This window comes from Coregonus clupeaformis, chromosome 6 (genome assembly GCF_020615455.1).
Source record: "Coregonus clupeaformis isolate EN_2021a chromosome 6, ASM2061545v1, whole genome shotgun sequence".
NCBI classification, from domain to species: Eukaryota; Metazoa; Chordata; class Actinopteri; order Salmoniformes; family Salmonidae; genus Coregonus; species Coregonus clupeaformis.
Genome location: NC_059197.1, coordinates 32,394,585 through 32,422,229, shown reverse-complemented (window position 1 = coordinate 32,422,229; position 27,645 = coordinate 32,394,585). Strand labels below are relative to the sequence as shown.

The 27,645-nt window shown below is 46.1% G+C and overlaps 1 protein-coding gene across 3 annotated transcripts in view; it reads right to left on the bottom strand.

The window, feature by feature from the left end:
* The window catches only part of LOC121567809 (metabotropic glutamate receptor 5), a 93,284-nt gene extending 70,924 nt beyond the window's left edge, over window positions 1-22,360 (bottom strand). The window contains exons 1-4 of one of the 3 annotated variants that reach the window (XM_045220169.1): window positions 22,114-22,360; window positions 17,748-18,271; window positions 16,221-16,664; window positions 15,720-15,834 (exon numbers count right to left, since the gene is read on the bottom strand). In XM_045220169.1, coding sequence (XP_045076104.1) covers window positions 15,720-15,834; window positions 16,221-16,664; window positions 17,748-17,900 — 712 coding nt within the window. In that variant the 5' untranslated portion in view covers window positions 17,901-18,271; window positions 22,114-22,360. Of the gene's footprint in view, window positions 1-15,719; window positions 15,835-16,220; window positions 16,665-17,747; window positions 18,272-20,566; window positions 21,354-22,113 lie in introns of those variants that run through there. The other 2 variants (XM_045220177.1, XM_041878108.2) reach the window with 2 other exon arrangements.
* Between the last annotated feature and the right edge of the window lie 5,285 nt (window positions 22,361-27,645).

Below are 27,645 nucleotides of genomic sequence, written 5' to 3'. Positions count from 1 at the left end.
ATGTAAGTCGCTCTGGATAAGAGCGTCTGCTAAATGACAAATGTTAAATGTTAAAATGTACAGTGAATACTACAGTATACTATAGTAATATCTGCAAAAACACTACAGTAAATACTATAGTATACTACGGTAAAGTCCACAAAAATACTACAGTAAATACTACAGTATACTACAGTAATGCCAGCAAAAACACTACAGTAAATATTACAGTATACTACGGTAAAGTCCACAAAACACTACAGTAAATACTATAGTATACTACGGTAAAGTCCACACAAATATTACTGTGAATACTATAGTATATAAATATAGTAATACTACAGTATTTATACCATAGTATACTATAGTATTATTTTTTTGTGGGTAAACACACACACAACCCACACACACACTCCAGCCCAATAGCACGTAACCCCCATCACACTCAGTCAAACTGGGAATCATTTGTGAAACACACACAGCTACACACAGTGAGAGAGCGTTGGAGAGCCGGCTTCCTGGTGGGACAGAGGAAAATAGAGAGCAGAGAAAAATATATCTCTATACACAATAGAATAGTTTTAGAGACACAGAAGTGAGTAGAGCAGAACAGAACAGCAGCCAACAACACATAATGTGCTCTCCATTCAGCCTCAGCTGTGTCACAGCCGCTCCCATCACAATGGCAATTATCTGCTCAGGACAAAGCAATTCTCACCAGGACTCTGGCTCTCACCAGAAACACCTGACGCCCCTCACCTCTTATCTCAGCCCATTCACCTCCACTCAGATCTCCCCATCTTCTCTTCCAGTCCTATTTCCTCTCTGGTTTCTCCTCTCCTCTCCTCTCCGTCATCCGTAGTAAGTCATGGGTGAGGTATAACGTAGATGCCTAACAGGAAATAACGTCCACCTGTCCAGTTATTTAACACAGGGAAGGGCACCAGGAGGCCACTTTAGACTATGGAGATGCGTGGCCTGTGTGGTCCAGTGGTTAGTACCACAGACCCCAGCACACATGTTTACCACAATCACCATGGCTTCCAATCTGACCCATGTCCTTCTGACTCACAATCGCTCCCGTCTCCTCTTCACTGTCCAGTCTCAATAAATAGGACAGTGATGTTCCCCTAATGTTTGAGTGTCCAGTTTTCCGCTAGTTAGGGGATCATTCGGTAACACTTTACTTGACACCCAGTGTCACACGGTCATAACCATGTCATAACATGTCATAACAGCTGACTTAACTTGTCATAACCTGTCATAATAAATTTCCTTTCCTTTGAAAGTTTGTTTCTTAAATCCTTTGTTGATGTTGTAATGAATTCTTTACAGGCCTATCAGGTACATTTCCTTATGTCAGTCATCAGTCTAAAAGAGGGTGTCTTGTCCTGCTCCTGAAATCTGCTCCTGCATTCATCCCAGTCATCAGCAACAGAGCATTGGGGTATGTGCATTTCTGACGTCAATGTGTGCGCAATTACAATGGTAATTTAATATGGTCAATAAAAATATATATATACTACCGGTCAAAAGTTTTAGGACACCTACTCATTTAAGGGTTTTTCTTTATTTTTACTATTTTCTACATTGTAGAATAATAGTGAAGACGTCAAAACTATGATATAACACAATCATGTAGTAACCAAAAAAGTGTTAAACAAATCAAAATATATTTGATATTTGATATTCTTCAAATAGCCACCCTTTGCCTTGATGACAGCTTTGCACACTCTTGGCATTCTCTCAACCAGCTTCAACTGGAAAGCTTTTCCAACAGTCTGAGCACTTGTTGGCTGCTTTTCCTTCACTCTGCGGTCCGACTCATCCCAAACCATCTCAATTTGGTTGAGGTCGGGGGATTGTGGAGGCCAGGTCATCTGATGCAGCACTCCATCACTCTCCTTCTTGGTAAAATAGCCCTTACACAGCCTGGAGGTGTGTTGGGTCATTGTCCTGTTGAAAAACAAATGATAGTCCCACCAGAAGCCCAAACCAGATGGGATGGCGTATCGCTGCAGAATGCTGGTTAAGTGTGCCTTGAATTCTAAATAAATCACAGACAGTGTCACCAGCAAAGCACCACCACACCATAACACCTCCTCCTCCATGCTTTACGGTGGGAAATACACGTGCGGAGATCATCCGTTCACCAAAGACACGGCGGTTGGAACCAAAAATCTCAAATTTGGACTCATCAGACCAAAGGACGAATTTCCACCGGTCTAATGTCCATTGCTCGTGTTTCTTGGCCCAAGCAAGTCTCTTCTTCTTATTGGTGCCCTTTAGTAGTGGTTTCTTTGCAGCAATTCGACCCTGAAGGCCTGATTCACACAGTCTCCTCTGAACTGTTGATGTTGAGATGTGTCTGTTGAACTCTGTGAAGCATTTATTTGGGCTGCAATTTCTGAGGCTGGTAACTCTAATGAACTTATCCTCTGCAGCAGAGGTAACTGGGTCTTCCATTGCTGTGGCGGTCCTCATGAGAGCCAGTTTCATCATAGCGCTTGATGGTTTTTGCGACTGCACTTGAAGAAACTTTCAAAGTTCTTGAAATGTTCTGTATTGACTGACCTTCATGTCTTAAAGTAATGATGGATTGTCGTTTCTCTTTGCTTATTTGAGCTGTTCTTGCCCTAATATGGACTTGGTCTTTTACCAAATAGAGTATCTTCTGTATACCCCCCCCCCCCCCCCTACCTTGTCACAACACAACTGATTGGCTCAAACGCATTAAGAAGGAAATAAATTCCACAAATTAACTTTCCAGGTGACTACCTCATGAAGCTGGTTGAGAGAATGCCAAGAGTGTGCAAAGCTGTCATCAAGGCAAAGGGTGGCTACTTTGAAGAATCTAAAATCTAAAATATGTTTTGATTTGTTCAACATTTTTTGGTTACTACATGATTCCATATGTGTTATTTCATAGTTTTGATGTCTTCATTAATATTCTACAATGTAGAAAATAGTAAAAATAAAGAAAAACCCTTGAATGAGTAGGTGTTCTAAAACTTTTGACCGGTAGTGTATATATCATAAACATACGTAGGCTATGGTGTAATGGAATGTTTTGCCTTGTGTGGGTAGGTTTTGTGGGTTTTGACACTCTTATGTAGGTGTCATAACCTGCCATAAAATAATGCAATATATGTCACAACAGGTCTAAATATGTGTCATGACAGTGTTATGACCATATTATAACAGGTTATGACAAGTTATGTCAGGTGTTATGACATATTATGACATAGTTATGACCGTGTCATAACATGTTATGACCGTGTCATAACATGTTATGACACTGGGTGTCAAGTAAAGTGTTACCGAACATTCTATCTATGTTAGCAAAAAACCTTCTGAGAACCTTTTAAACGTGTTTTGGCGTTAGCTAGGAAAACATTCTCTTAATGTCAAACATGCCCAGAATGTGGTTTCCATGTTCTCAGAATATAATGTTTGGTGGGAAGTCGATGTAATACTCCCCTAAGTGGAAGCCAGAGACAGACAGTGTGATTTGGCTCAGTAATAAGAACCATTATGTATCACTGTAATGGACATTAATTAACTCTTAAGTGAAATGATCTCTCTACATCTCTCTCTCTCTCTCTCTCTCTCTCTCTCTCTCTCTCTCCCTCGCTCTCTGTCTTTCATTACCTCTATCTCCCTACTCCTCTTTCACTTTAATCCTGTGCTGCTTACAATTTGTAATAACATGTCAAACATAGAAATGCCTCGGGTAGAACGGCAGAAGGACATAGAAATGCCTAGGATAGAATGGCAGAGTGACAGCCAATCATGTTTCAGAGAGACAGTTCAACACAACAACTCAATTTACGCCTCAAATAGTAAGAGGTGTCAATACAGGCTAATACTCTCTAACACACACTCAATACACACACACGTTAGAGTCTGGTGAGGATATGTCTCACCTACAACCTTAATGTAATACACACACACATACACACACACACACACACGTTGTATTTCCTAAATTAATTTGAACTCCAACCAGACACTTTTGACCCTGTTTACCATGGCAACAACCCTGACATATCCCATTAATCACACACACACACATAAGCACACCCACACACACACACACACACACACACACACACCCTCTTTCTCTCTCTCTCTCTCCCACACACTCCAATCCAACAGTTTTAATCGCCTGAGAGGTATCATCTCTGCCCAAATAAGCACCGTCCATCTAATGCTCCCTCTCAGAAGAGCAGACAGACAGCTCTGTCACTCAGTACTGGGGGAAAGGGGTAGAGAGAGGGGGGGATAGAGAGGAAGAGGGGGACAGTGGGATAGAGAGAGGGCACAGAGAGAAGGGGTTGGTTTAATAGGATGTATTTGGAAGTGAGTGTTTGTCAGAATGTGTCAGTATGTATGACACACAAAGCTCAGTCTTTCTCAATATCATTTCAGGAAATGGATTTGAATTGAAGCAATGATGTGAACAATCCTCTAAGAAAAAAAGAGTGGATCATTTTCAAGTCATGTTCTGAATAGCCTGGAGTTGACATGGAGTTGAGCTCAGGTGTGGTCCAAGGTAAATCCCCACAGGGTTAATATCCTCAGCCATGCCCAGTTGAGGAGCACTTTACCTGGGCTGTCTGAGAAGACACACTGGGTCTAGGAAGCAAATACCCCTCATTCTCTCATTCACTGGTACGTTTTCTCCTCCTTTATCCTCTCCATCCTCTCCTCCCTGTGCAGACTACTGACTGCAGACTGCAGACTACAGACTATAGACTACAGACTACAAGCTACAGACTACAGACTACAGACTATAGACTACAAGCTACAGACTACAGACTGCAGACTACAGACTACAGACTACAGACCATAGACTACAGACTACAAGCTACAAGCTACAGACTATAGACTACAAGCTACAGACTAAAGACTGCAGACTACAGACTACAGACTATAGACTACAGACTACAAGCTACAGACTACAGACTACAGACTACAGACTATTGACTTCAAGCTACAGACTACAGACTGCAGACTACAGACTACAGACTATAGACTATAGACTATAGACTACAAGCTACAGACTACAGACTATAGACTACAGACTACAAGCTACAGACTACAGACTGCAGACTACAGACTGCAGACTACAAACTACTGACTACAGACTACAGACTACAAGCTACAGACCACACACTACAGACTACAGACTACAAGCTACAGACTACAAGCTACAGACTACAGACTACTGACTACAAGCTACAGACTACAGACTACAAGCTACAGACTACAGACTATAGACTACAGACTACAAGCTACAGACTACAGACTATAGACTGCAGACTACTGACTACAGACTACAGACTACAAGCTACAGACCACACACTACAGACTACAGACTACAAGCTACAGACTACAAGCTACAGACTACAGACTACAGACTACTGACTACAAGCTACAGACTACAGACTACAGACCACAGACTACAAGCTACAGACTACAGACTACAAGCTACAGACTAGACTACAGACTACAAGCTACAGACTACAAGCTACAGACTACACACTACAGACTACAGACTACTGACTACAGACTACAAGCTACAGACTACAGACTACAAGCTACAGACTACAAGCTAATACTACAGACACAGACTACAGACTACAAGCTACAGACTACAGACTACAAGCTACAGACTACAGACTACAGACTACAAGCTATATACTACAGACTACAGACTACAAGCTACAGACTACAGACTACAGACTACAAGCTACGGACTACAGACTACTGACTACAGACTACGGACTACAAGCTACAGACTACAGACTACATACTACAGACTACAAGCTACAGACTAAAGACTAAAGACTACAGACTACTGACTACAGAATACAGACTACAGACTACAAGCTACAGACTACAGACTACAAGCTACAGACTACAGACTACAAGCTACAGACTACAAGCTACAGACTACAAGCTACAGACTACAGACTACAAGCTACAGACTAGACTACAAGCCACAGACTACAAGCTACAGACTACAAGCTACAGGCTACAGACAACAAGCTACAGACTACAGACTACAAGCTACAGACTGCAGACTACAAGCTACAGACTACAGACTACAGACTACAAGCTACAGACTACAGACTACAAGCTACAGACTACAAGCTACAGACTACAGACTACAGACTACCAACTACAGACTACAGACTACAAGCTACAGATTACAGACTACAAGCTACAGACTACAGACTACAGACTACAGACTACAAGCTACAGACTACAGACTACAGACTACAGACTACAGACTACAGGCTACAGGTTCCAGGCTACAAGTTACAGACTACAGACTACAGACTACAGACTACAGACTACCGACTGCAGACTACAGACTTCAGACTGCAGACTAGACTGCAGACTATATACAACAGACTACAAACTTCAGACTGCAGACTACATACTACAGACTACAAACTTCAGACTACAGACTACATACACAGACTTCAGACTACAGTCTACCTACTACAGACTACAGACTACATACTACAGACTACAGACTTCAGACCTCAGACTACAGACTACAGACTGCAGACTACAGACTTCAGACTATAGACTGCAGACTATATACTACAGACTACAAACTTCAGACTGCATACTACATACTACAGACTACAAACTTCACACTACAGACTACATACTACAGACTTCAGACTACAGTCTACCTACTACAGACTACATACTACAGACTACATACTACAGACCACAACTACAGACTACAACTTCAGACTACAGACTACAGACTACAGACTACAGACTTCAGACTACAGACTTCAAGACTACAGACTACAGGCTACAGGCTCCAGGCTACAAGTTACAGACTACAGACTACAGACTACCGACTACAGACTACAGACTTCAGACTATAGACTGCAGACTGCAGACTACAGGCTGCAGACTATATACTACAGACTACAAACTTCAGACTGCAGACTACATACTACAGACTACAAACTTCAGACTACAGACTACATACTACAGACTTCAGACTACAGTCTCACCTACTACAGACTACAGACTACAGACTACAGACTACATACTACAGACTTCAGACTACAGACCTCAGACTACAGACTACAGACTACAGACTGCAGACTACAGACTATAGACTGCAGACTACAGACTGCAGACTATATACTACAGACTACAAACTTCAGACTGCAGACTACATACTACAGACTACAAACTTCAGACTACATACTACAGACTACAGTCTACCTACTACAGACTACAGACTACAGACTACAGACCTCAGACTACAGACTACAGACTAAGACCCTCAGACTACAGACTACAGACTACAGACTTCAGAATACCTAATGCCTCTTTCATCTGTTGCCCCGGCGGCTCCCTCCCATCCTCCATCTCTCCTCCTATCTATCCCTCCTCCCATCCTCCATCTCTCCCCATACCTATCCCCCCCCCATCTTCCATCTCTCCCCTACCTATCCTCCTCCCACCTCCATCTCTCCCCCACCTATCCCTCCTCCCATCCTCCATTTATCCTCCTATCTATCCCCCCCTCCCATCCTCCATATCTCCCCCTACCTATCCCTTCTCCCATCCCCATCTCTCCTCCTATCTATCCCTCCTCCCATCCTCCATCTCTCCTCCTATCTATCCCTCCTCCCATCCTCCATCTCTCCTCCTATCTATCCCTCCTCCCATCCTCCATCTCTCCTTCTACCTATCCCTCCTCCCCCATCCCCCCCATCCTCCATTTCTCCTCTACCTATCCCTCCTCCCCCATCCTCCATCTCTCCCCCTATCTATCCCTCCTCCCATCCCTCCATCTCTCCCCCTATCTATCCCTCCTCCCATCCTCCATCTCTCCCCTATCTATCCTCCTCCCATCCACCATCTCTCCCCCTACCTATCCCTCCTCCCATCCTCCATCTCTCCCCTACCTATCCCTCCTCCCATCCTCCATCTCTCCTCCTATCTATCCCTCCTCCCATCCTCCATCTCTCCTCCTATCTATCCCTCCTCCCATCCTCCATCTCTCCTCCTATCTATCCCTCCTCCCATCCTCCATCTCTCCTCCTACCTATCCCTCCTCCCATCCTCCATCTCTCCTCCTATCTATCCCTCCTCCCATCCTCCATCTCTCCTCCTATCTATCCCTCCTCCCATCCTCCATCTCTCCTCCTATCTATCCCTCCCCTCCCATCCTCCATATCTCCCCCTATCTATCCCTCCTCCCCATCCTCCATCTCTCCCCCTATCTATCCCTCCTCCCATCCTCCATCTCTCCCCCTATCTATCCCCTCCTCCCATCCACCATCTCTCCCCCTACCTATCCCTCCTCCCATCCTCCATCTCTCCCCCTATCTATCCCTCCTCCCATCCTCCATCTCTCCCCCTATCTATCCCTCCTCCCATCCTCCATCTCTCCCCCTATCTATCCCTCCTCCCATCCTCCATCTCTCCTTCTACCTATCCCTCCTCCCCCATCCTCCCCATCCTCCATTTCTCCTCCTACCTATCCCTCCTCCCCCATCCTCCATCTCTCCCCATCTATCTCCTCCCATCCTCCATCTCTCCCCTATCTATCCCTCCTCCCATCCACCATCTCCTCCTACCTATCCCTCCTCCCATCCTCCATCCTCCAGCTGTCTGAGAAGACACACTGGGTCTAGGAAGCAAATACCCCTCATTCTCTCATTCACTGGCACGTTTTCTCCTCCTTTATCCCTCTCCATCCTCTCCTCCCTGTGCAGACTACTGACTGCAGACTGCAGACTACAGACTATAGACTACAGACTACAAGCTACAGACTACAGACTACAGACTATAGACTACAAGCTACAGACTACAGACTGCAGACTACAGACTACAGACTACAGACCATAGACTACAGACTACAAGCTACAAGCTACAGACTACAGACTATAGACTACAAGCTACAGACTAAAGACTGCAGAGTACAGACTACAGACTATAGACTACAGACTACAAGCTACAGACTACAGACTACAGACTACAGACTATAGACTTCAAGCTACAGACTACAGACTGCAGACTACAGACTACAGACTATAGACTACAGACTACAAGCTACAGACTACAGACTATAGACTACAGACTACAAGCTACAGACTACAGACTGCAGACTACAGACTGCAGACTACAAACTACTGACTACAGACTACAGACTACAAGCTACAGACCACACACTACAGACTACAGACTACAAGCTACAGACTACAAGCTACAGACTACAGACTACTGACTACAAGCTACAGACTACAGACTACAAGCTACAGACTACAGACTATAGACTACAGACTACAAGCTACAGACTACAGACTATAGACTGCAGACTACTGACTACAGACTACAGACTACAAGCTACAGACCACACACTACAGACTACAGACTACAAGCTACAGACTACAAGCTACAGACTACAGACTACAGACTACTGACTACAAGCTACAGACTACAGACTACAGACCACAGACTACAAGCTACAGACTACAGACTACAAGCTACAGACTAGACTACAGACTACAAGCTACAGACTACAAGCTACAGACTACACACTACAGACTACAGACTACTGACTACAGACTACAAGCTACAGACTACAGACTACAAGCTACAGACTACAAGCTATATACTACAGACTACAGACTACAGACTACAAGCTACAGACTACAGACTACAAGCTACAGACTACAGACTACAGACTACAAGCTATATACTACAGACTACAGACTACAAGCTACAGACTACAGACTACAGACTACAAGCTACGGACTACAGACTACTGACTACAGACTACGGACTACAAGCTACAGACTACAGACTACATACTACAGACTACAAGCTACAGACTAAAGACTAAAGACTACAGACTACTGACTACAGAATACAGACTACAGACTACAAGCTACAGACTACAGACTACAAGCTACAGACTACAGACTACAAGCTACAGACTACAAGCTACAGACTACAAGCTACAGACTACAGACTACAAGCTACAGACTAGACTACAAGCTACAGACTACAAGCTACAGACTACAAGCTACAGGCTACAGACAACAAGCTACAGACTACAGACTACAAGCTACAGACTGCAGACTACAAGCTACAGACTACAGACTACAGACTACAAGCTACAGACTACAGACTACAAGCTACAGACTACAAGCTACAGACTACAGACTACAGACTACCAACTACAGACTACAGACTACAAGCTACAGATTACAGACTACAAGCTACAGACTACAGACTACAGACTACAGACTACAAGCTACAGACTACAGACTACAGACTACAGACTACAGACTACAGGCTACAGGTTCCAGGCTACAAGTTACAGACTACAGACTACAGACTACAGACTACAGACTACCGACTGCAGACTACAGACTTCAGACTGCAGACTAGACTGCAGACTATATACAACAGACTACAAACTTCAGACTGCAGACTACATACTACAGACTACAAACTTCAGACTACAGACTACATACACAGACTTCCAGACTACAGTCTACCTACTACAGACTACAGACTACATACTACAGACTACAGACTTCAGACCTCAGACTACAGACTACAGACTGCAGACTACAGACTTCAGACTATAGACTGCAGACTATATACTACAGACTACAAACTTCAGACTGCATACTACATACTACAGACTACAAACTTCACACTACAGACTACATACTACAGACTTCAGACTACAGTCTACCTACTACAGACTACATACTACAGACTACATACTACAGACCACATACTACAGACTACAACTTCAGACTACAGACTACAGACTACAGACTACAGACTTCAGACTACAGACTTCAGACTACAGACTACAGGCTACAGGCTCCAGGCTACAAGTTACAGACTACAGACTACAGACTACCGACTACAGACTACAGACTTCAGACTATAGACTGCAGACTGCAGACTACAGGCTGCAGACTATATACTACAGACTACAAACTTCAGACTGCAGACTACATACTACAGACTACAAACTTCAGACTACAGACTACATACTACAGACTTCAGACTACAGTCTACCTACTACAGACTACAGACTACAGACTACAGACTACATACTACAGACTTCAGACTACAGACCTCAGACTACAGACTACAGACTACAGACTGCAGACTACAGACTATAGACTGCAGACTACAGACTGCAGACTATATACTACAGACTACAAACTTCAGACTGCAGACTACATACTACAGACTACAAACTTCAGACTACATACTACAGACTACAGTCTACCTACTACAGACTACAGACTACAGACTACAGACCTCAGACTACAGACTACAGACTACAGACCTCAGACTACAGACTACAGACTACAGACTTCAGAATACCTAATGCCTCTTTCATCTGTTGCCCCTGGCGGCTCCCCTCCCATCCTCCATCTCTCCTCCTATCTATCCCTCCTCCCATCCTCCATCTCTCCCCATACCTATCCCTCCTCCCCATCTTCCATCTCTCCCCCTACCTATCCCTCCTCCCATCCTCCATCTCTCCCCCTACCTATCCCTCCTCCCATCCTCCATTTATCCTCCTATCTATCCCTCCCCTCCCATCCTCCATATCTCCCCCTACCTATCCCTTCTCCCATCCTCCATCTCTCCTCCTATCTATCCCTCCTCCCATCCTCCATCTCTCCTCCTATCTATCCCTCCTCCCATCCTCCATCTCTCCTCCTATCTATCCCTCCTCCCATCCTCCATCTCTCCTTCTACCTATCCCTCCTCCCCATCCTCCCCATCCTCCATTTCTCCTCCTACCTATCCCTCCTCCCCATCCTCCATCTCTCCCCTATCTATCCCTCCTCCCATCCTCCATCTCTCCCCTATCTATCCCTCCTCCCATCCTCCATCTCTCCCCTATCTATCCCTCCTCCCATCCACCATCTCTCCCCCCTACCTATCCTCCTCCCATCCTCCATCTCTCCCATCCCTCCTCCCATCTCCTCTCCTCCTATCTATCCCTCCTCCCATCCTCCATCTCTCCTCCTATCTATCCCTCCTCCCATCCTCCATCTCTCCTCCTATCTATCCCTCCTCAAACCTCTCCCATCCTCCATCTCTCCTCCTATCTATCCCTCCTCCCATCCTCCATCTCTCCTACCTCCTCCATCCCCACCTATCTATCCCTCCTCCCATCCTCCATATCTCCCCCTATCTATCCCTCCTCCCCATCCTCCATCTCTCCCCCTATCTATCCCTCCTCCCATCCTCCATCTCTCCCCCTATCTATCCCTCCTCCCATCCACCATCTCTCCCCCTACCTATCCCTCCTCCCATCCTCCATCTCTCCCCTATCTATCCCTCCTCCCATCCTCCATCTCTCCCCCTATCTATCCCTCCTCCCATCCTCCATCTCTCCCCCTATCTATCCCTCCTCCCATCCTCCATCTCTCCTTCTACCTATCCCTCCTCCCCATCCTCCCCATCCTCCATTTCTCCTCCTACCTATCCCTCCTCCCCATCCTCCATCTCCCCCTATCTATCCCTCCTCCCATCCTCCATCTCTCCCCCTATCTATCCCTCCTCCCATCCACCATCTCTCCCCCTACCTATCCCTCCTCCCATCCTCCATCTCTCCCCCTATCTATCCCTCCTCCCATCCTCCATCTCTCCTCCTATCTATCCCTCCTCCCATCCTCCATCTCTCCTCCTATCTATCCCTCCTCCCATCCTCCATCTCTCCTCCTATCTATCCCTCCTCCCATCCTCCATCTCTCCCCCTACCTATCCCTCCTCCCATCCTCCATCTCTCCTCCTATCTATCCCTCCTCCCATCCACCATCTCTCCCCCTATCTATCCCTCCTCCCATCCTCCATCTCTCCCCCTATCTATCCCTCCTCCCATCCTCCATCTCTCCTCCTATCTATCCCTCCTCCCATCCTCCATCTCTCCCCCCTATCTATCCCTCCTCCCATCCTCCATCTCTCCCCCTATCTATCCCTCCTCCCATCCTCCATCTCTCCTCCTATCTATCCCTCCTCCCATCCTCCATCTCTCCCCCTACCTATCCCTCCTCCCATCCTCCATCTCTCCTCCTATCTATCCCTCCTCCCATCCACCATCTCTCCCCCTATCTATCCCTCCTCCCATCCTCCATCTCTCCCCCTACCTATCCCACCCCTCCCATCCTCCATCTCTCCTCCTATCTATCCCTCCTCCCATCCTCCATCTCTCCTCCCTATCTATCCCTCCTCCCATCCTCCATCTCTCCTCCTATCTATCCCTCCTCCCATCCTCCATCTCTCCTCCTATCTATCCCTCCTCCCATCCTCCATTTCCCCCCTACCTACCCTCCTCCCATCCTCCATCTCTCCTCCTATCTATCCCTCCTCCCATCCTCCATCTCTCCCCCTATCTATCCCTCCTCCCATCCTCCATCTCTCCTTCTACCTATCCCTCCTAACCATCCTCCCCATCCTCCATCTCTCCCCCTATCTATCCCTCCTCCCCATCCTCCATCTCTCCTCCTATCTATCCCTCCTCTCCATCCTCCCCATCCTCCATTTCTCCTCCTACCTATCCCTCCTCCCATCCTCCATCTCTCCCCCTACCTATCCCTCCTCCCATCCTCCATCTCTCCTCCTCCCCATCCTCCATCTCTCCCCCTACCTATCCCTCCCCTCCTCCCCATTTAAGAGGAAGACAAGCACACAGTCACACACACAAACACGAAGCCACACACACACACACATACACGCTCATACACACACAAACACACAGCCACACACACAAACACACAGCCACACACACACACACACACACAAACTCACACACACACAGACAGGCTCACTGGACTCACACAGCCATACACAGGGCCAGCGCTGTATCTCCAGTTGCCACTGTGACATGATGTCACACCCAGGAGACCTATGGAAGGAAATAGCATCTGTAACAGGCACAGTTAATGACAGGGAGTTCTGAGCCCCTTACTCAGTTCCCATGCTCATCACTGTCACTGGTACACACACACACATACTTCCTAGACACACGCTACACACTAAACACACACACACGCTACACACACACAGAACCCCCCCAACACACACACCCTGTCGCTGTAGGACAGACATAGAGCATGGTTTATTGGTTTATTGATCATTCTGACTTCTCCTCCTCTGCAGCTCAGAGTTTACCAACACCATTCACTGAGGGGAGCAGAACAGACAAAGTCCTACGCAACAACACACACAGCCACACGCACAAACAACCACACACACAACCACACACACACACACACACACACACACGTCAACACATCATCAACCATCTATAAACCATTCTGACCGACAGGGGCGTCAAAAGTCTGCACGCCAAGGATCTGAGGGGGCACAAAATACATGAGGATGGCTGGGGGGTGGTCCGGAGGGGGGCTAGATCCCCCGTCCCTAAATTTGTGAATTTTGTATTTTTCAAACTCCTGAAACAGTTTTGTCCTGCAATCTAGAGCCATAATCATTATGCTTAATTTTATATAAAAATTATGTCTACTTTTCTGCATATCTAAGCATATCTAAACTGTCTGTATCCTCCTAACTGGTGGTTCCTGGTGATATCCTGCAATAATTGGCTGTTGAGACTGTTCTGTTTTTATTTTTTATTAATGGAAATTCACTACAAAGCTGATCCCCATTTCTCCTTTATCGCTCTCTCGCTCATCATATCACTGTCCCCTTCCTCCTTCTCTCTCACTCCTTCTCTCTCTCTCCTTCTCTCTCACTCCTTCTCTCTCACTCCTTCTCTCTCACTCCTTCTCTCTCTCTCCTTCTCTCTCACTCCTTCTCTCTCACTCCTTCTCTCTCTCTCCTTCTCTCTCACTCCTTCTCTCTCACTCCTTCTCTCTCACTCCTTCTCTCTCCTTCTCTCTCTCTCCTTCTCTCTCTCTCCTTCTCTCTCACTCCCTCTCTCTCACTCCTTCTCTCTCACTCCTTCTCTCTCACTCCTTCTCTCTCACTCCTTCTCTCTCTCTCCTTCTCTCTCACTCCTTCTCTCTCACTCGTTCTCTCTCACTCCTTCTCTCTCACTCCTTCTCTCTCACTCCTTCTCCAGACCAGACCAGATGAGATGAGTCTAACGCTACTGTTTCAGTTCATCCCTTCCTTACTGTAACACTTACAGATACACTCTCATAGTGTGTGTGTGTGTGTGTGTGTGTGTGTGTGTGTGTGTGTGTGTGTGTGTGTGTGTGTGTGTGTGTGTGTGTGTGTGTGTGTGTGTGTGTGTGTGTGTGTGTGTGTGTGTGTGTGTGTGTGTGTGTGTGTGTGTGTATGTGTGTGTGTGTGTGTGTGTGTGTGAGTGTGTGTGTGTGTGTGTGTGTGTGTGTGTGTGTGTGTGTGTGTGTGTGTGTGTGTGTGTGTGTGTGTGTGTGTGTGTGTGTGTGTGTGTGTGTGTGTGTGTGTGTGTGTGTGTGTGTGTGTGTGTGTGTGTGTGTGTGTGTGCGTGTGTGTTCAGGTAAAGACCTGCTTCCCTTTGTGGCCAAACCACAGATTAATTACAGCGAGTCATCAGTGCCCAGAGAGAGGGAGGAAGCAATATAGTGGAGAAAAAGAGGTGTGGATGGGACTTGGAAGAGGGATACACACATTCTCTCAAATGTGCTTGTTTATGTGAATGGCCACAGGAAAATAAGGAGATGGCCAGACCGACAGAGTACTGTTCTTACCCTCTGTGTGAATGGCAGAGACGTAGCTCCAGTTGTATCTCTTGACGATGTCCACCATGGCTCTGGCCTGCTGAGCATCCGATGGCACCACCCTCATAAAGTACTTATACAAACTCTGTTGGAGATAAACAGTACTCATAAAGTACTTATACAAACTCTGTTGGAGATAAACAGTACTCATAAAGTACTTATACAAACACAGTATGCTACTCATAAAGTACTAATAACATAGAATAGAATGGAGTAGAGAAGAGAAGAGAAGAGAAGAGAAGAGAAGAGAAGAGAAGAGAAGAGAAGAGAAGAGAAGAGAAGAGAAGAGAAGAGAAGAGAAGAGAAGAGAAGAGAAGAGAAGAGAAGAGAAGAGAAGAGAAGAGAAGAGAAGAGAAGAGAAGAGAAGAGAAGAGAAGAGAAGAGAAGAGAAGAGAAGAGAAGAGAAGAGAAGAGAAGAGAAGAGCTGAGAAGAGAAGAGAAGAGTAGAATAGAATAGAATTGTGTGCCTACTTTGTCACTGAGGTCCATGCTGGTAGCAGAGTAGGCGATCTGGGGTATGTTGAAGAGCTGTAGGAGGTTCTGGACCTGGATGGCCACAGAGCTGGAACCTGGTCCTATCAGCCCGACGATGGGCTTCTTCCCCCGCATGGGGGTTGCAGCAGGGTCCGCACACCTCGGCCCTCCCCTCCCGTCGGCTCCTCCCCCGCCTCCCCCCCACACACTGCCTCCCCCCACCTCGGCCTCGTCGGAGGACACCAGGGAGTCTCGTATGAACTCAATGCTCTGCTCCAGGGCCACAGCAGAGTGCCAGCAGGAGTCTCTTATCTCACAGCCCAGGCTGATGTTGGGGAGGATACGGGGGTCGGCGTTGATACGGTCTAGAGTGTGCATCATGGCCTCAACACGCTGGATACCGTACTGCTCACGCACAGAGCCGCATTTACGTTCGTGTACCTGGGTGAGGAACACACACATGTCACACACACACACACATACAGCATCACTACACACACACACACACACACACACACACTCGCTTTGCTCAGGACACGCACTGAGACACTCTTACACTTATTCAGCTGGGGGTGGATAAGACACTCCCTTGTTAAAGATGAGCAATAATGACTGTATAAAAGAAATCATTCAAATACTGAGCTGTATTGTATGCACACACAAAAAAAAGGAAATTATATGATTTTATACTAATACCATTGCTCAGAGAAAGAGATTTTGTTTGAAAAGTAGGAGGTAGGGGACAAAATTATTGACACCCCTGTTTTCAATACCTTTCAATACCTCACCTTGCGAGGATAACGGCACTGTTTTATGAGATTGGAGAACACATTGGGAGGAGGGATCATAGACCATTCCTCCATAAAGAATATTTCCAGATCCTTGATATCCTTCATCTGCGCTTATGGACTGCCCTCTTCAATCAAACCACAGGCTTTCAATGGGTTTCAAGTCCAGAGACTGAGATGGCCATTGCAAAATGTTGATTTAGTGGCCGATTAACCATTTCTATTTGGATTTTGATGTGTGCTTGGGGTTAGTCTTGCTGGAAGATCCACTTGCGGCCAAGTTTCAGCCTCCTTTCAGAGGCAACCAGGTTTTGGGCTGAAATGTCCTGGTATTGGGTAAAGTTAATGATGCCGTTGACCTTACAAAGGCCCCAGGACCAGTGGAAGCTAACTAGCCCCATAACATCAAAGATCCAAAACCATATTTTACAGTAGGTATGAGGATCTTTTCTGCTCATGCGTTCTCATTTCGATGCCAAACCCACCACTGGTGTGCGTGGCCAAAGAGCTCTATTTTCATGTCATCCAACTAATGTCAACTCCTGGTGTTTACTAAACAGCATCGGCACTTGGATTGGAACCATTTTTTTCAGTATTTAAATTATTTATTTCATACAGTCATTTTGGCTAATCTTTATCAAGGGTGTCAATAATTTCAGACCCCACTGTACATCACACTCACACCATCAGTCATTCATGTGGACAACAAAGGATGCCTTAGTGTCAGAGGGTCTACCTTGTCAGCTGTCGGCTGGTGATGGACAGAGAACAGGGCTCCTATGATGATGTCACCAGGGATGTGTGCCACGACTCGCCGCTCGTTAGACTGGGCATCACCAACAGTCCCACGCCACGTCCATATGGGCATGGCCAGGATGATCCAGATCATCTTATTGGTCAATTTGTTAACAAAGAAAATGTATTGATGATGTGTCTTGATGATGTCCAGTTTGTCAAGAACTACCACGCTTCATAAGAGTAAAGTTCCTCTCCATTGTGGGGAGTGGTGGCAAGCCAAAAAAACTAACAGAAAAATGTAGACTTCCTCTTCCTCCTCCTGCTGTGGAAGTCAAGGAAAGGTCATTGCCACGTTAACAATAAGGAGTGCCAGAGAGAAGCAGTGTATCCTGGGAAATACTTTAGACTCCTTCTGGTCAAAACTGGACTCCACTCTGATTGGTTGAGGAATATCCTCCTCTATGGTGAAGAGGTGGTCTCCATGGTAACAGGTAACAGACAGGTAAAGGGACTGGTCATTACCTGTAAACAGAGAGGTAGTGGGGGGTTAGTGTCTGAACGCGGCAGGGGACCTCAGTCTTTTATAGTGGCTTACTTTGCTGTTTTCAGATCAATATGTTATCTACCTGTGACACATCAGGGAGCAGGGAAGGCTACCAGAGGGGGGGGCAATAACATTCAACACCATAACAAGCCTCAGAGCAAAGGAACTATACCCAGTGGGAACCTATCCAAGCAGCCATATACTCACACATGAATACCACAGCTTCACACCATTGCCTCATCAGAATATAATTATAAAGTGCATGCTTGAGGCCTTGTGTAGCTTTTCAAAGGTTCAGCAGCACAATTCACAAAATGGCCATGATGAACAACACTCTCCCTCTACCTAATGTCATATAGGCCTTGTAAACTATAACTAAAACGCTTGTGTATTTCATGCAAATATATTTAACCTCATCTATGCATTACAACATGTTCTAACCACAGGTAGAACATCTTTCAATAGATTTAAGCAGCTGGAAGCACACTACGCAGATTAGTTTAAAGGGGATGGGTCCAGCTTTAACGCTTGACATTTTTGACGTTTATGTAAATAGCCTTGATCAAGGTCGTCGGAATGTTGGCAGAGTGGCGGGCCCAACAGTTCGAGCCCGGCCGGTGTCCCCGCGAGCGGTAGGCGGGAAACGAGGGGGTCAAGTGAAGTAATTAATATGACTGCGTCGTTTCAGCGCCATTAACGCGAGAGCTGTTCGCTCGGGATCCATTCTTCCTCAGAGCCATTCATCCTGCAGCCCGCGAGATCGATGTATCATGGTACAGACTCCTCCACCGTCTCTCTCTCTCTCTCTCTCTCTCTCTCTCTCTCTCTCTCTCTCTCTCTCTCTCTCTCTCCCATCTCTCTCTCTCTCTCTCTCTCTCTCTTTTTTTCCCCATCTCTCTCTCTCTCTCTCTCTCTCTCTCTCTCTCTCTCTCTCTCTCTCTCTCTCTCTCTCTCTCTCTCTCTCTCTCTCTCTCTCTCTTTCTTACCAAGGCTGCGGGCGGTATTACATACCTGTCGCTCTGTATGTGCTCTCGTATAGGTCACATTTCACTTTATAACGGAACCGAATTAATTTATCCTCTTCTCTATCACAGAAACATATATCTGCTCAAATAGGCATGAACGTTTATCAGCCCGTAGACTACAGAGGTCAATGCACTTCTCACCGGTAGAAATTGTCATTAGGCTAGCCTGTAACATTCAACACACCATGGTTATCCCGTTAAATAAACCGCGTTAATACACCGGACAATAAACAGTCTGGGAGATTGAAGTTGCCCGTAGATGTCGTCATTGATTGGTTGAGTAAACAGAGCGTGAGATGATAGCAGGATTTTCACATGATGTGCCTCTGCCCATAGAATTACATATAGGATATCTGTGCCTTTGTAGCCTATGGATGCCCGTGTGAAGTCTGCCAATGCGAATGTGCTCCAAGCAGGGGCACACTGGCCATTTGGCATTTCGGGGAAATGCCAGATGGGCTGGTCCATTTTTAGCCCAGTGCAGTGGGCCTAACTAACGTGTTTATTTTTTCTCCGCAAAATTATCCTTATCTGGCTAATAATGGTGGCATTGAGGGAAAAAATTGGCCGGTGTGTTAGAAATGGCAGGGCCGATTTCTGGTCCCAGTCCGCTCCTGGCTCCATGGCTAAACAATGTCAAATAAGGAGACATGGCAATGGTCTGTCTATCTTTCTGCCTGTCTGTCTCATAGCCTGTGTAAATGGGAAGGATCTGGTAGCTGCATGCGCGTGTCCTTCGGAGCTGTCCGCTGTGCTGAAATTGAACCATAACAACAGTCGTCGCGCGCACCACCGTTTACCCACACAACCATTGCAGAGAGGAGAGTTCTGTAACTTGCATCTTTCTCTTGACAATGTTATCAAAACCCTTCCCGGTCAAAAATACTTTAAAGACAGAAGGCTGTCTGCTACACGGAATTTTGTTGCCGAGAGCAAGTCTGTAGCATTTGGGGGTGGGGAGGGGAGGGGTGTGTGGGTGGGGTGGGGTGGGGGTACGGTACCAAGACACAACCCCGGTAACGTCAGGGTGTAAGCACGCTGGCACGAGCTTTTAACGGGCGATTAATGCAAAGACATGAGAGAGACATGATCTGAAATGAGCATTAGAATTGTTTGACGTCAACCAAAAGCATGTCTCTCCATTCATATGAAGTAAATAGAGCCTAGGCTATCTGTGTCTCACTGTTGCATCCACAGGCTGAACGCGCCGTTACGTTAAATCAAAATTCATACACATAAGAGTCTTACCGTGTCAATCTGCGACCTCGTTAATTTCCACAGGATAAAGGCAGAACCAGCACCGGCTGATCGCGACCAAGGCCACAGCTCGAGCTCCTCTCGTCTTCATGTCACACACAAACTCTGCTGGTGCGATGCCTGCTCACGCATCGCGCGCCAAACCCCCTCGTCTATCCTCTGCGCTGCTCTCTCAACCCCCCTCTCTCTCTATCTCCTCTCAGCCAGTATGTCTCGCGACAGGGCAGCGTTATCTGACCGCTCTCTATATCCTCACACTGTTCTGAGGAGTGACTGTCATGTCAGTCTGTCTATCTGACACAACTCCCCTCAGGGAGAACTGCGGTTGGTGAGCTTGTTTTTTGTTTGGGTTATTTCCTGCGGCGCGTGCCGCTTTCAGACCGCAAGGTGACTGTCTCGTGTCCTTCGAAACCCCGCTCAGCGCGCGCCCTCCCCTTCAGTAAAAGTCAGGTTTGGCGCCTTTGAGTTTCTTCTGTATTCTACAGTCCCACCCTGCGAAGATGTTTGTGAATGCATGACCGCATCGAACCTGTGACACTAGGCTAAATCACCAAACACACACTGATCATCAGATCACACACGTGTGTGTGTGTGTGTGTGTGTGTGTGTGTGTGTGTGTGTGTGTGTGTGTATGTGTGTGTGTCCTTTCAAACGGAGCATGTAGAAGTCTACCACCCTATGACCATCCTGAGACATATTGATGGCATGAGCGTCTAGGTGCGTTTATCGATCCATGACACTGTCACTAATCTCTCTGTCTCACTCTCACTCTCTCTCTCTCTCTCTCTCTCTCTCTCTCTCTCTCTCTCTCTCTCTCTCTCTCTCTCTCTCTCTCTCTCTCTCTCTCTCTCTCTCTCTCTCTCTCACACACACACACCCACACACAGGCATTAGGCTCAGTAGCACAAACAGCAGTCTAAATCAGGCGGGGGCAAGACAGAGTTAGGCTATTACTACCTTATATTATATATATATACCTTATACCTACCTTCTCTCTAATAGTAGCATAGCCTATCACACAATGCTAGACAATATATATGTCAAGGTAATGCGTTTTCTTTGAAGCTTGTGTTGCAGGCAGTCAAAATATACTTTGGTGGTAAAATGTTCCCAATATCATATATTATTTACAATTAATAGAAATATGGATGCCGTCCACGAAAGGACCGTTTTGTGTTATAAACACTAATTCCAGGATGACACAAATAGCGCGGGAATCGGATCAGACCAACCCCGCTCTGACACAATTGCCGTTCATGCACGAGTAAACAGCCGCCTGCCCGCTGCTGGTCTGCCCGCCTCTCACCGTGAAAACACACATCTAACATGTTCATCATTCGTTTAGAACAAAATAATCAAACTCAACAGTATCAATGCAAAAGCCTAAAAGTGAATGAACAATTAATTACTTTGTATTTTTAGCTTTTTACAGATTGACTGCTCATAAATACAATTGACTGCTCCGCTAGTAGTCTGTTCTTCCTGAATTTAAGACTAACCCAAAAGTTATATGGGAAAAGCTAATTGAATAGGCCTACCTCAACTAGTCCACGGTGGATGTTTTGGAGAAACCTCACACTCCACGTACTGATCAGAGCATCATCGTCGTGATTAATCCACTTTTTCACCATGGCAACGACGGAACCCCTAGTCTCTGTTCCCGCGCTCTTCGCTCGCTCTGTCTGTCGAGCTTGCACTGCGCGGCTCCAATTTGTGGGCTTCATCGCGGCCCCGCTCTGCGCGTCACAGGCCAACCACTGATCTGACACTGTCTGCTCTCTCTCTCTCTCTCTCTCTCTCTCTCTCTCTCTCTCTCTCTCTCTCTCTCTCTCTCTCTCTCTCTCTCTCTCTCTCTCTCTCTGTCTTCTCTCTCTCTGTCTCTCTGCTCTGTCTCTCTCTCTCTCTCTCTCTCTCTCTCTCTCCCTCTCTCTCTCTCTCTGTCTGTCTCTCTCTCTCTGTCTCTCTCTCTCTCTCTCTCTCTCTCTCTCTCTCTCTCTCTCTCTCTCTCTCTCTCTCTCTCTCTCTGTCTGTCTCTCTCTCTCTGTCTCTCTCTCTCTCTCTGTCTCTCTCTCTCTCTCTCTCTCTCTGTGCGTATCACTCTGCGTGCTCTCTCTTTTGAATACAGTATGTATAGGCTAAGTGTGTTTGTGTGAATGGATGGATGGATGGATGGATGGACGGATGGATGGATGGATGGGCGGATACAGATTCAGGAGGAGTGTTTAGAGGCTTGGCCATAAACAAGGCCAGGATTAAATCGCCAGCCAAATGCGAGAGGGATTAGAAGACCATTAAAAGCACACACATACATACACACACACATGGCGGCGCTGGGTAGGGCACGCATCAAGCAGGCTCTGTTGCATCCTAAGATGCTGGGTTCTTTTACTGAAGACTCCGAAGCGTACTTATAATAACCAGAACTGATTTATTTCGTTTTCTCCTTAACACATTCCAGACGACCAGAGTGAGAGACTACAGTGTTTTCAGCCCAACTCTCCAATACATCATTGAACTTTCACCCCCCTTACATCACGTAATCCAATCACTTCAATGCAAGAACGGAAACCCATTGTCATTTGTTAATTCAAATAACTCAAACCCTGTATACAAATCCCATTGGTTATTTGCAACCATTTAAAATCTAAACTCATTAACACATAATACATTTCTCAATACACCACACTCCCCCCGGGAAATTCTCACTTCCTCTGAAAACATCCTTGATGAACATCATGGGTTTTCCAAAACAGTTTTTCACTTATCAACTCACATACAACCTGTTTACAGATCCAATCGGTCCGGAGGCCTTCTGACCCTTTTTGTCCTCTCATGACGCTCTGGACCCTCAGGCTCAGGGCCTGGAACAAACTGTGTCTCTGTATTGGTGCCCCTCACAGTCGTAGTGTCCAGGTCCCAGTCAGAGATGTTCCACTCTGACACATTCAGGTCTTCTCTTTCATTGTGTTGCATCATCATTTGATCCACATGCTTCTTACACAATTTTCCCTCAGTCTGCACCAAGTAGGCTAAAGGACCAAGTACCCTTTACACAACCCCGGGTACCCATTTCTCTCTCTCTCCTCCCCGGTAATCTCGGACAAGCAGTTTGTTTTCAGACTGAAAAAAACAAAGACTCTTGCCCAACCCCTTGTCCTGTATCTTGGACTGCATGTCAGCTGAACAGCTGGGTTTAACCAGTGATAACCTTGTTCTAACCTGTCTTTTTAGGAACAACTCTGCTGGAGTTTTTTCCAGTTGTGGCATGTGGCGTATTCCTGTAGGCAAACAGAAAGTTGTCCACACTATGCTGTACAGACCGTCCTGATGACTTGTCCTTCTCTAGAGCCTGTTTTAGATTCTGTACAAGTCGCTCTGCTGCGCCATTTGAAGCTGCAAGATACGGAGCCGACTTGATGTGTTTCACCCCATTCAACTGGAAGTATGTCTCCATCTCTTTTGACACCAGCTGCGGCCCATTGTCTGAAACACACTCCTCAACTAACCCGTAGGCTGAGAACATGTCTTCTATGTCTGAGTCTAACCTGGGCCATCTCCTTACCATGTCTTCTATGTCTGAGTCTAACCTGGGACATCTCCTTACCATGTCTTCTATGTCTGAGTCTAACCTGGGCCATCTCCTTACCATGTCTTCTATGTCTGAGTCTAACCTGGGCCATCTCCTTACCATGTCTTCTATGTCTGAGTCTAACCTGGGCCATCTCCTTACCATGTCTTCTATGTCTGAGTCTAACCTGGGCCATCTCCTTACCATGTCTTCTATGTCTGAGTCTAACCTGGGACATCTCCTTACCATGTCTTCTATGTCTGAGTCTAACCTGGGCGGGCCATCTCCTTACCATGTCTTCTATGTCTGAGTCTAACCTGGGCCACCAAAAGTGGCTCCTTGAAAGAGCTTTCATTTTTACCATGCCCCAGTGGTTTTCATGTAGCTCCTTCAGTAGGTTCCTCTGTAGAGTAGCCGGCACCACCGCTCTCATACCCCACAACACACAATCACTGTCCACAGTGAGCTCATCCCTTCTCACCCAATCAGGCTTTAGTTCAGGATCAGTAACATGGTTAGGTCACCCTGTAAGTGTGAAGTGCTTCACTTTAGCCAAACCCTTGTCCTTGGTAGTTTCCCTGGCTGTGTCCATAGCTACAATGGGAAGTACATCTAAAAATGACACTCGATAGTTTAAATTGCTCTCTGCCCTCTCTTTACTATGGCTTCAGTCTTGTCCTGCACTGGATGTAGCCCCTGTTCGTCTATCCTGTGACCTAAGTAAGTGACACTAGACTGAAAAAATGCACACTTGTCCCTGTTTACTCTTAACCCACGCTCTTGCAGCCTCTGTAACACTGCTTCTACGTTCTGGAAGTGGTCCTCTGCCGATTTCCCTGTGATAAGAATGTCATCCAGAAAGCACACAACCCCAGGTAAACCCTGTAACCCTGTAAGGTTCATAATACGTTGGAATATAGCTGGAGTGCTTGATACGCCATAAGACAGTCTATTCATCTGGTATAAACCCTTGAATGTGTTTATAGTCAGGAAATGCTTTGACTCTTGATCTACCTCCACTTGCTGGTAGGCCTGTGTAAGGTCTAACTTAGTGAACTGTTTACCCCCGGCTAGAGTAGCAAACAAGTCCCGGGTCTTTGGTAAGGGGTACTGGTCCACATCCACCCATACATTTACAGTCACCTTGTAATCATGACATATTCTGACACCCCCGTTTCTCTTTGGAATGCAAACTATAGGTGCTGCCCATTCACTATATTCTAATGGTGTGATCACTCCTTGTTTTTCTAGCTCTGTAAGCTGTTTGTCTACTGCCTCTCTGAGTGCATAAGGTCTAGCCTTATAAAACATTGGAACAGCTTTCTCTGTCACTTGAATTTTGGCTTTAACTCGCTTTACCACACCCATTTCACCACTAAACACCTCAGCATATTTACCGCACAGCTGTGCAACTGGGTCTGACACATGGTTCACTCTTGACCAATCTAATTTTAGGTGCTGAATCCAGTTTCTCCCCATTAGCGTAGGACCCTTCTCTTTTGACACTAATAGGGGTAGTGGTAACACCTGAGCACCACATTTCACTTTAGCCTCCATCTTTCCCAATAACTGAATAGGCTGAGCTGAGTAAGTTCTTAAAACAACATCACATGGTTGCAGTTTATGGTTCTTAAATCTGTTGTTGTACAGTCGTGGTCAAAAGTTTTGAGAATGACACAAGTATTGGTCTTCACAAAGTTTGCTGCTTCAGTGTTTTTAGATATTTTTCTCAGATGTTACTATGGTATACTGAAGTATAATTACAAGCATTCCATAAGTGTCAAAGGCTTTTATTGACAATTACATTAAGTTTATGCAAAAGTCAATATTTGCAGTGTTGACCCTTCTTTTACAAGACCTCTGCAATCCGCCCTGGCATGCTGTATATTAACTTCTGGGCCACATCCTGACTGATGGCAGCCCATTCTTGCATAATCAATGCTTGGAGTTTGTCAGAATTTGTGGGTTTTTGTTTGTTCACCCGCCTCTTGAGGATTGATCACAAGTTCTCAATGGGATTAAGGTCTGGGGAGATTCCTGGCCATGGACCCAAAATGTCGATGTTTTGTTCCCCGAGCCACTTAGTTATCACTTTTGCCTTATGGCAAGGTGCTCCATCATGCTGGAAAAGGCATTGTTCATCACCAAACTGTTCTTGGATGGTTGGGAGTAGTTGCTATCGGAGGATGTGTTGGTACCATTCTTTATTCATGGCTGTGTTCTTAGGCAAAATTGTGAGTGAGCCCACTCCTTTGGCTGAGAAGCAACCCCACACATGAATGGTCTCAGGATGCTTTACTGTTGGCATGACACAGGACTGATGGTAGCGCTCACCTTGTCTTCTCCGGACAAGCTTTTTTCTGGATGTCCCAAACAATCGGAAAGGGGATTCTTCAGAGAAAATGACTTTACCCCAGTCCTCAGCAGTCCAATCCCTGTACCTTTTGCAGAATATCAGTCTGTCCCTGATGTTTTTCCTGGAGAGGTGGCTTCCTCGCTACCCTTCTTGACACCAGGCCATCCTCCAAAAGTCTTCGCCTCACTGTGCGTGCACAACTGCCTGCTGCCATTCCTGAGCAAACTCTGCACTGGTGGTGCCCCGATCCCGCAGCTGAATCAACTTTAGGAGACGGTCCTGGCGCTTGCTGGACTTTCTTGGGGCCCCTGAAGCCTTCTTCACAACAATTAAACCTCTCTCCTTGAAGTTCTTGATGATCTGATAAATGGTTGATTTAGGTGCAATCTTACTAGCAGCAATATCCTTGCCTGTGAAGCCCTTTTTGTGCAAAGCAATGATGACGGCACGTGTTTCCTTGCAGGTAACCATGGTTAACAGAGGAAGAACAATGATTTCAAGCACCACCCTCCTTTTAAAGCTTCCAGTCTGTTATTCTAACTCAATCAGCATGACAGAGTGATCTCCAGCCTTGTCCTCATCAACACTCTCACCTATGTTAACGAGAGAATCACTGACACAATGTCAGCTGGTCCTTTTGTGGCGGGGCTGAAATGCAGTGGAAATGTTTTTTGGGGATTAAGTTCATTTTCATGGCAAAGAGGGACTTTGCAATTAATTGCAATTCATCTGATCACTCTTCATAACATTCTGGAGTATATGCAAATTTACATCATAAAAACTGAGGCAGCAGACTTTGTGAAAATTAATATTTGTGTCATTCTCAAAACTTTTGACCACGACTGTACAGCTTCTCTGAGATAATAGACATGGCAGACCCAGTATCTACCTCCATCTTTATCTTTTCCCCGTTACATCTCACCATGACCATATACGGTTTCACATACTCACGACCACTACACACAGTAAAAAGTCCCAAGCCCTTTTCTGACTGGTGATTTCCGACTGTGCTGGACCCTGCAGGCAATAGCAGTTCTGCCTCCTCAACTTGATCTGTCGTCAAGTAGCATGTCCCCTTCACTGGATTAGAGTGCAAGCCCTTTCAAGATGTACAGTCTTCTGGCACGCTCTGCATTGGAACTCCTT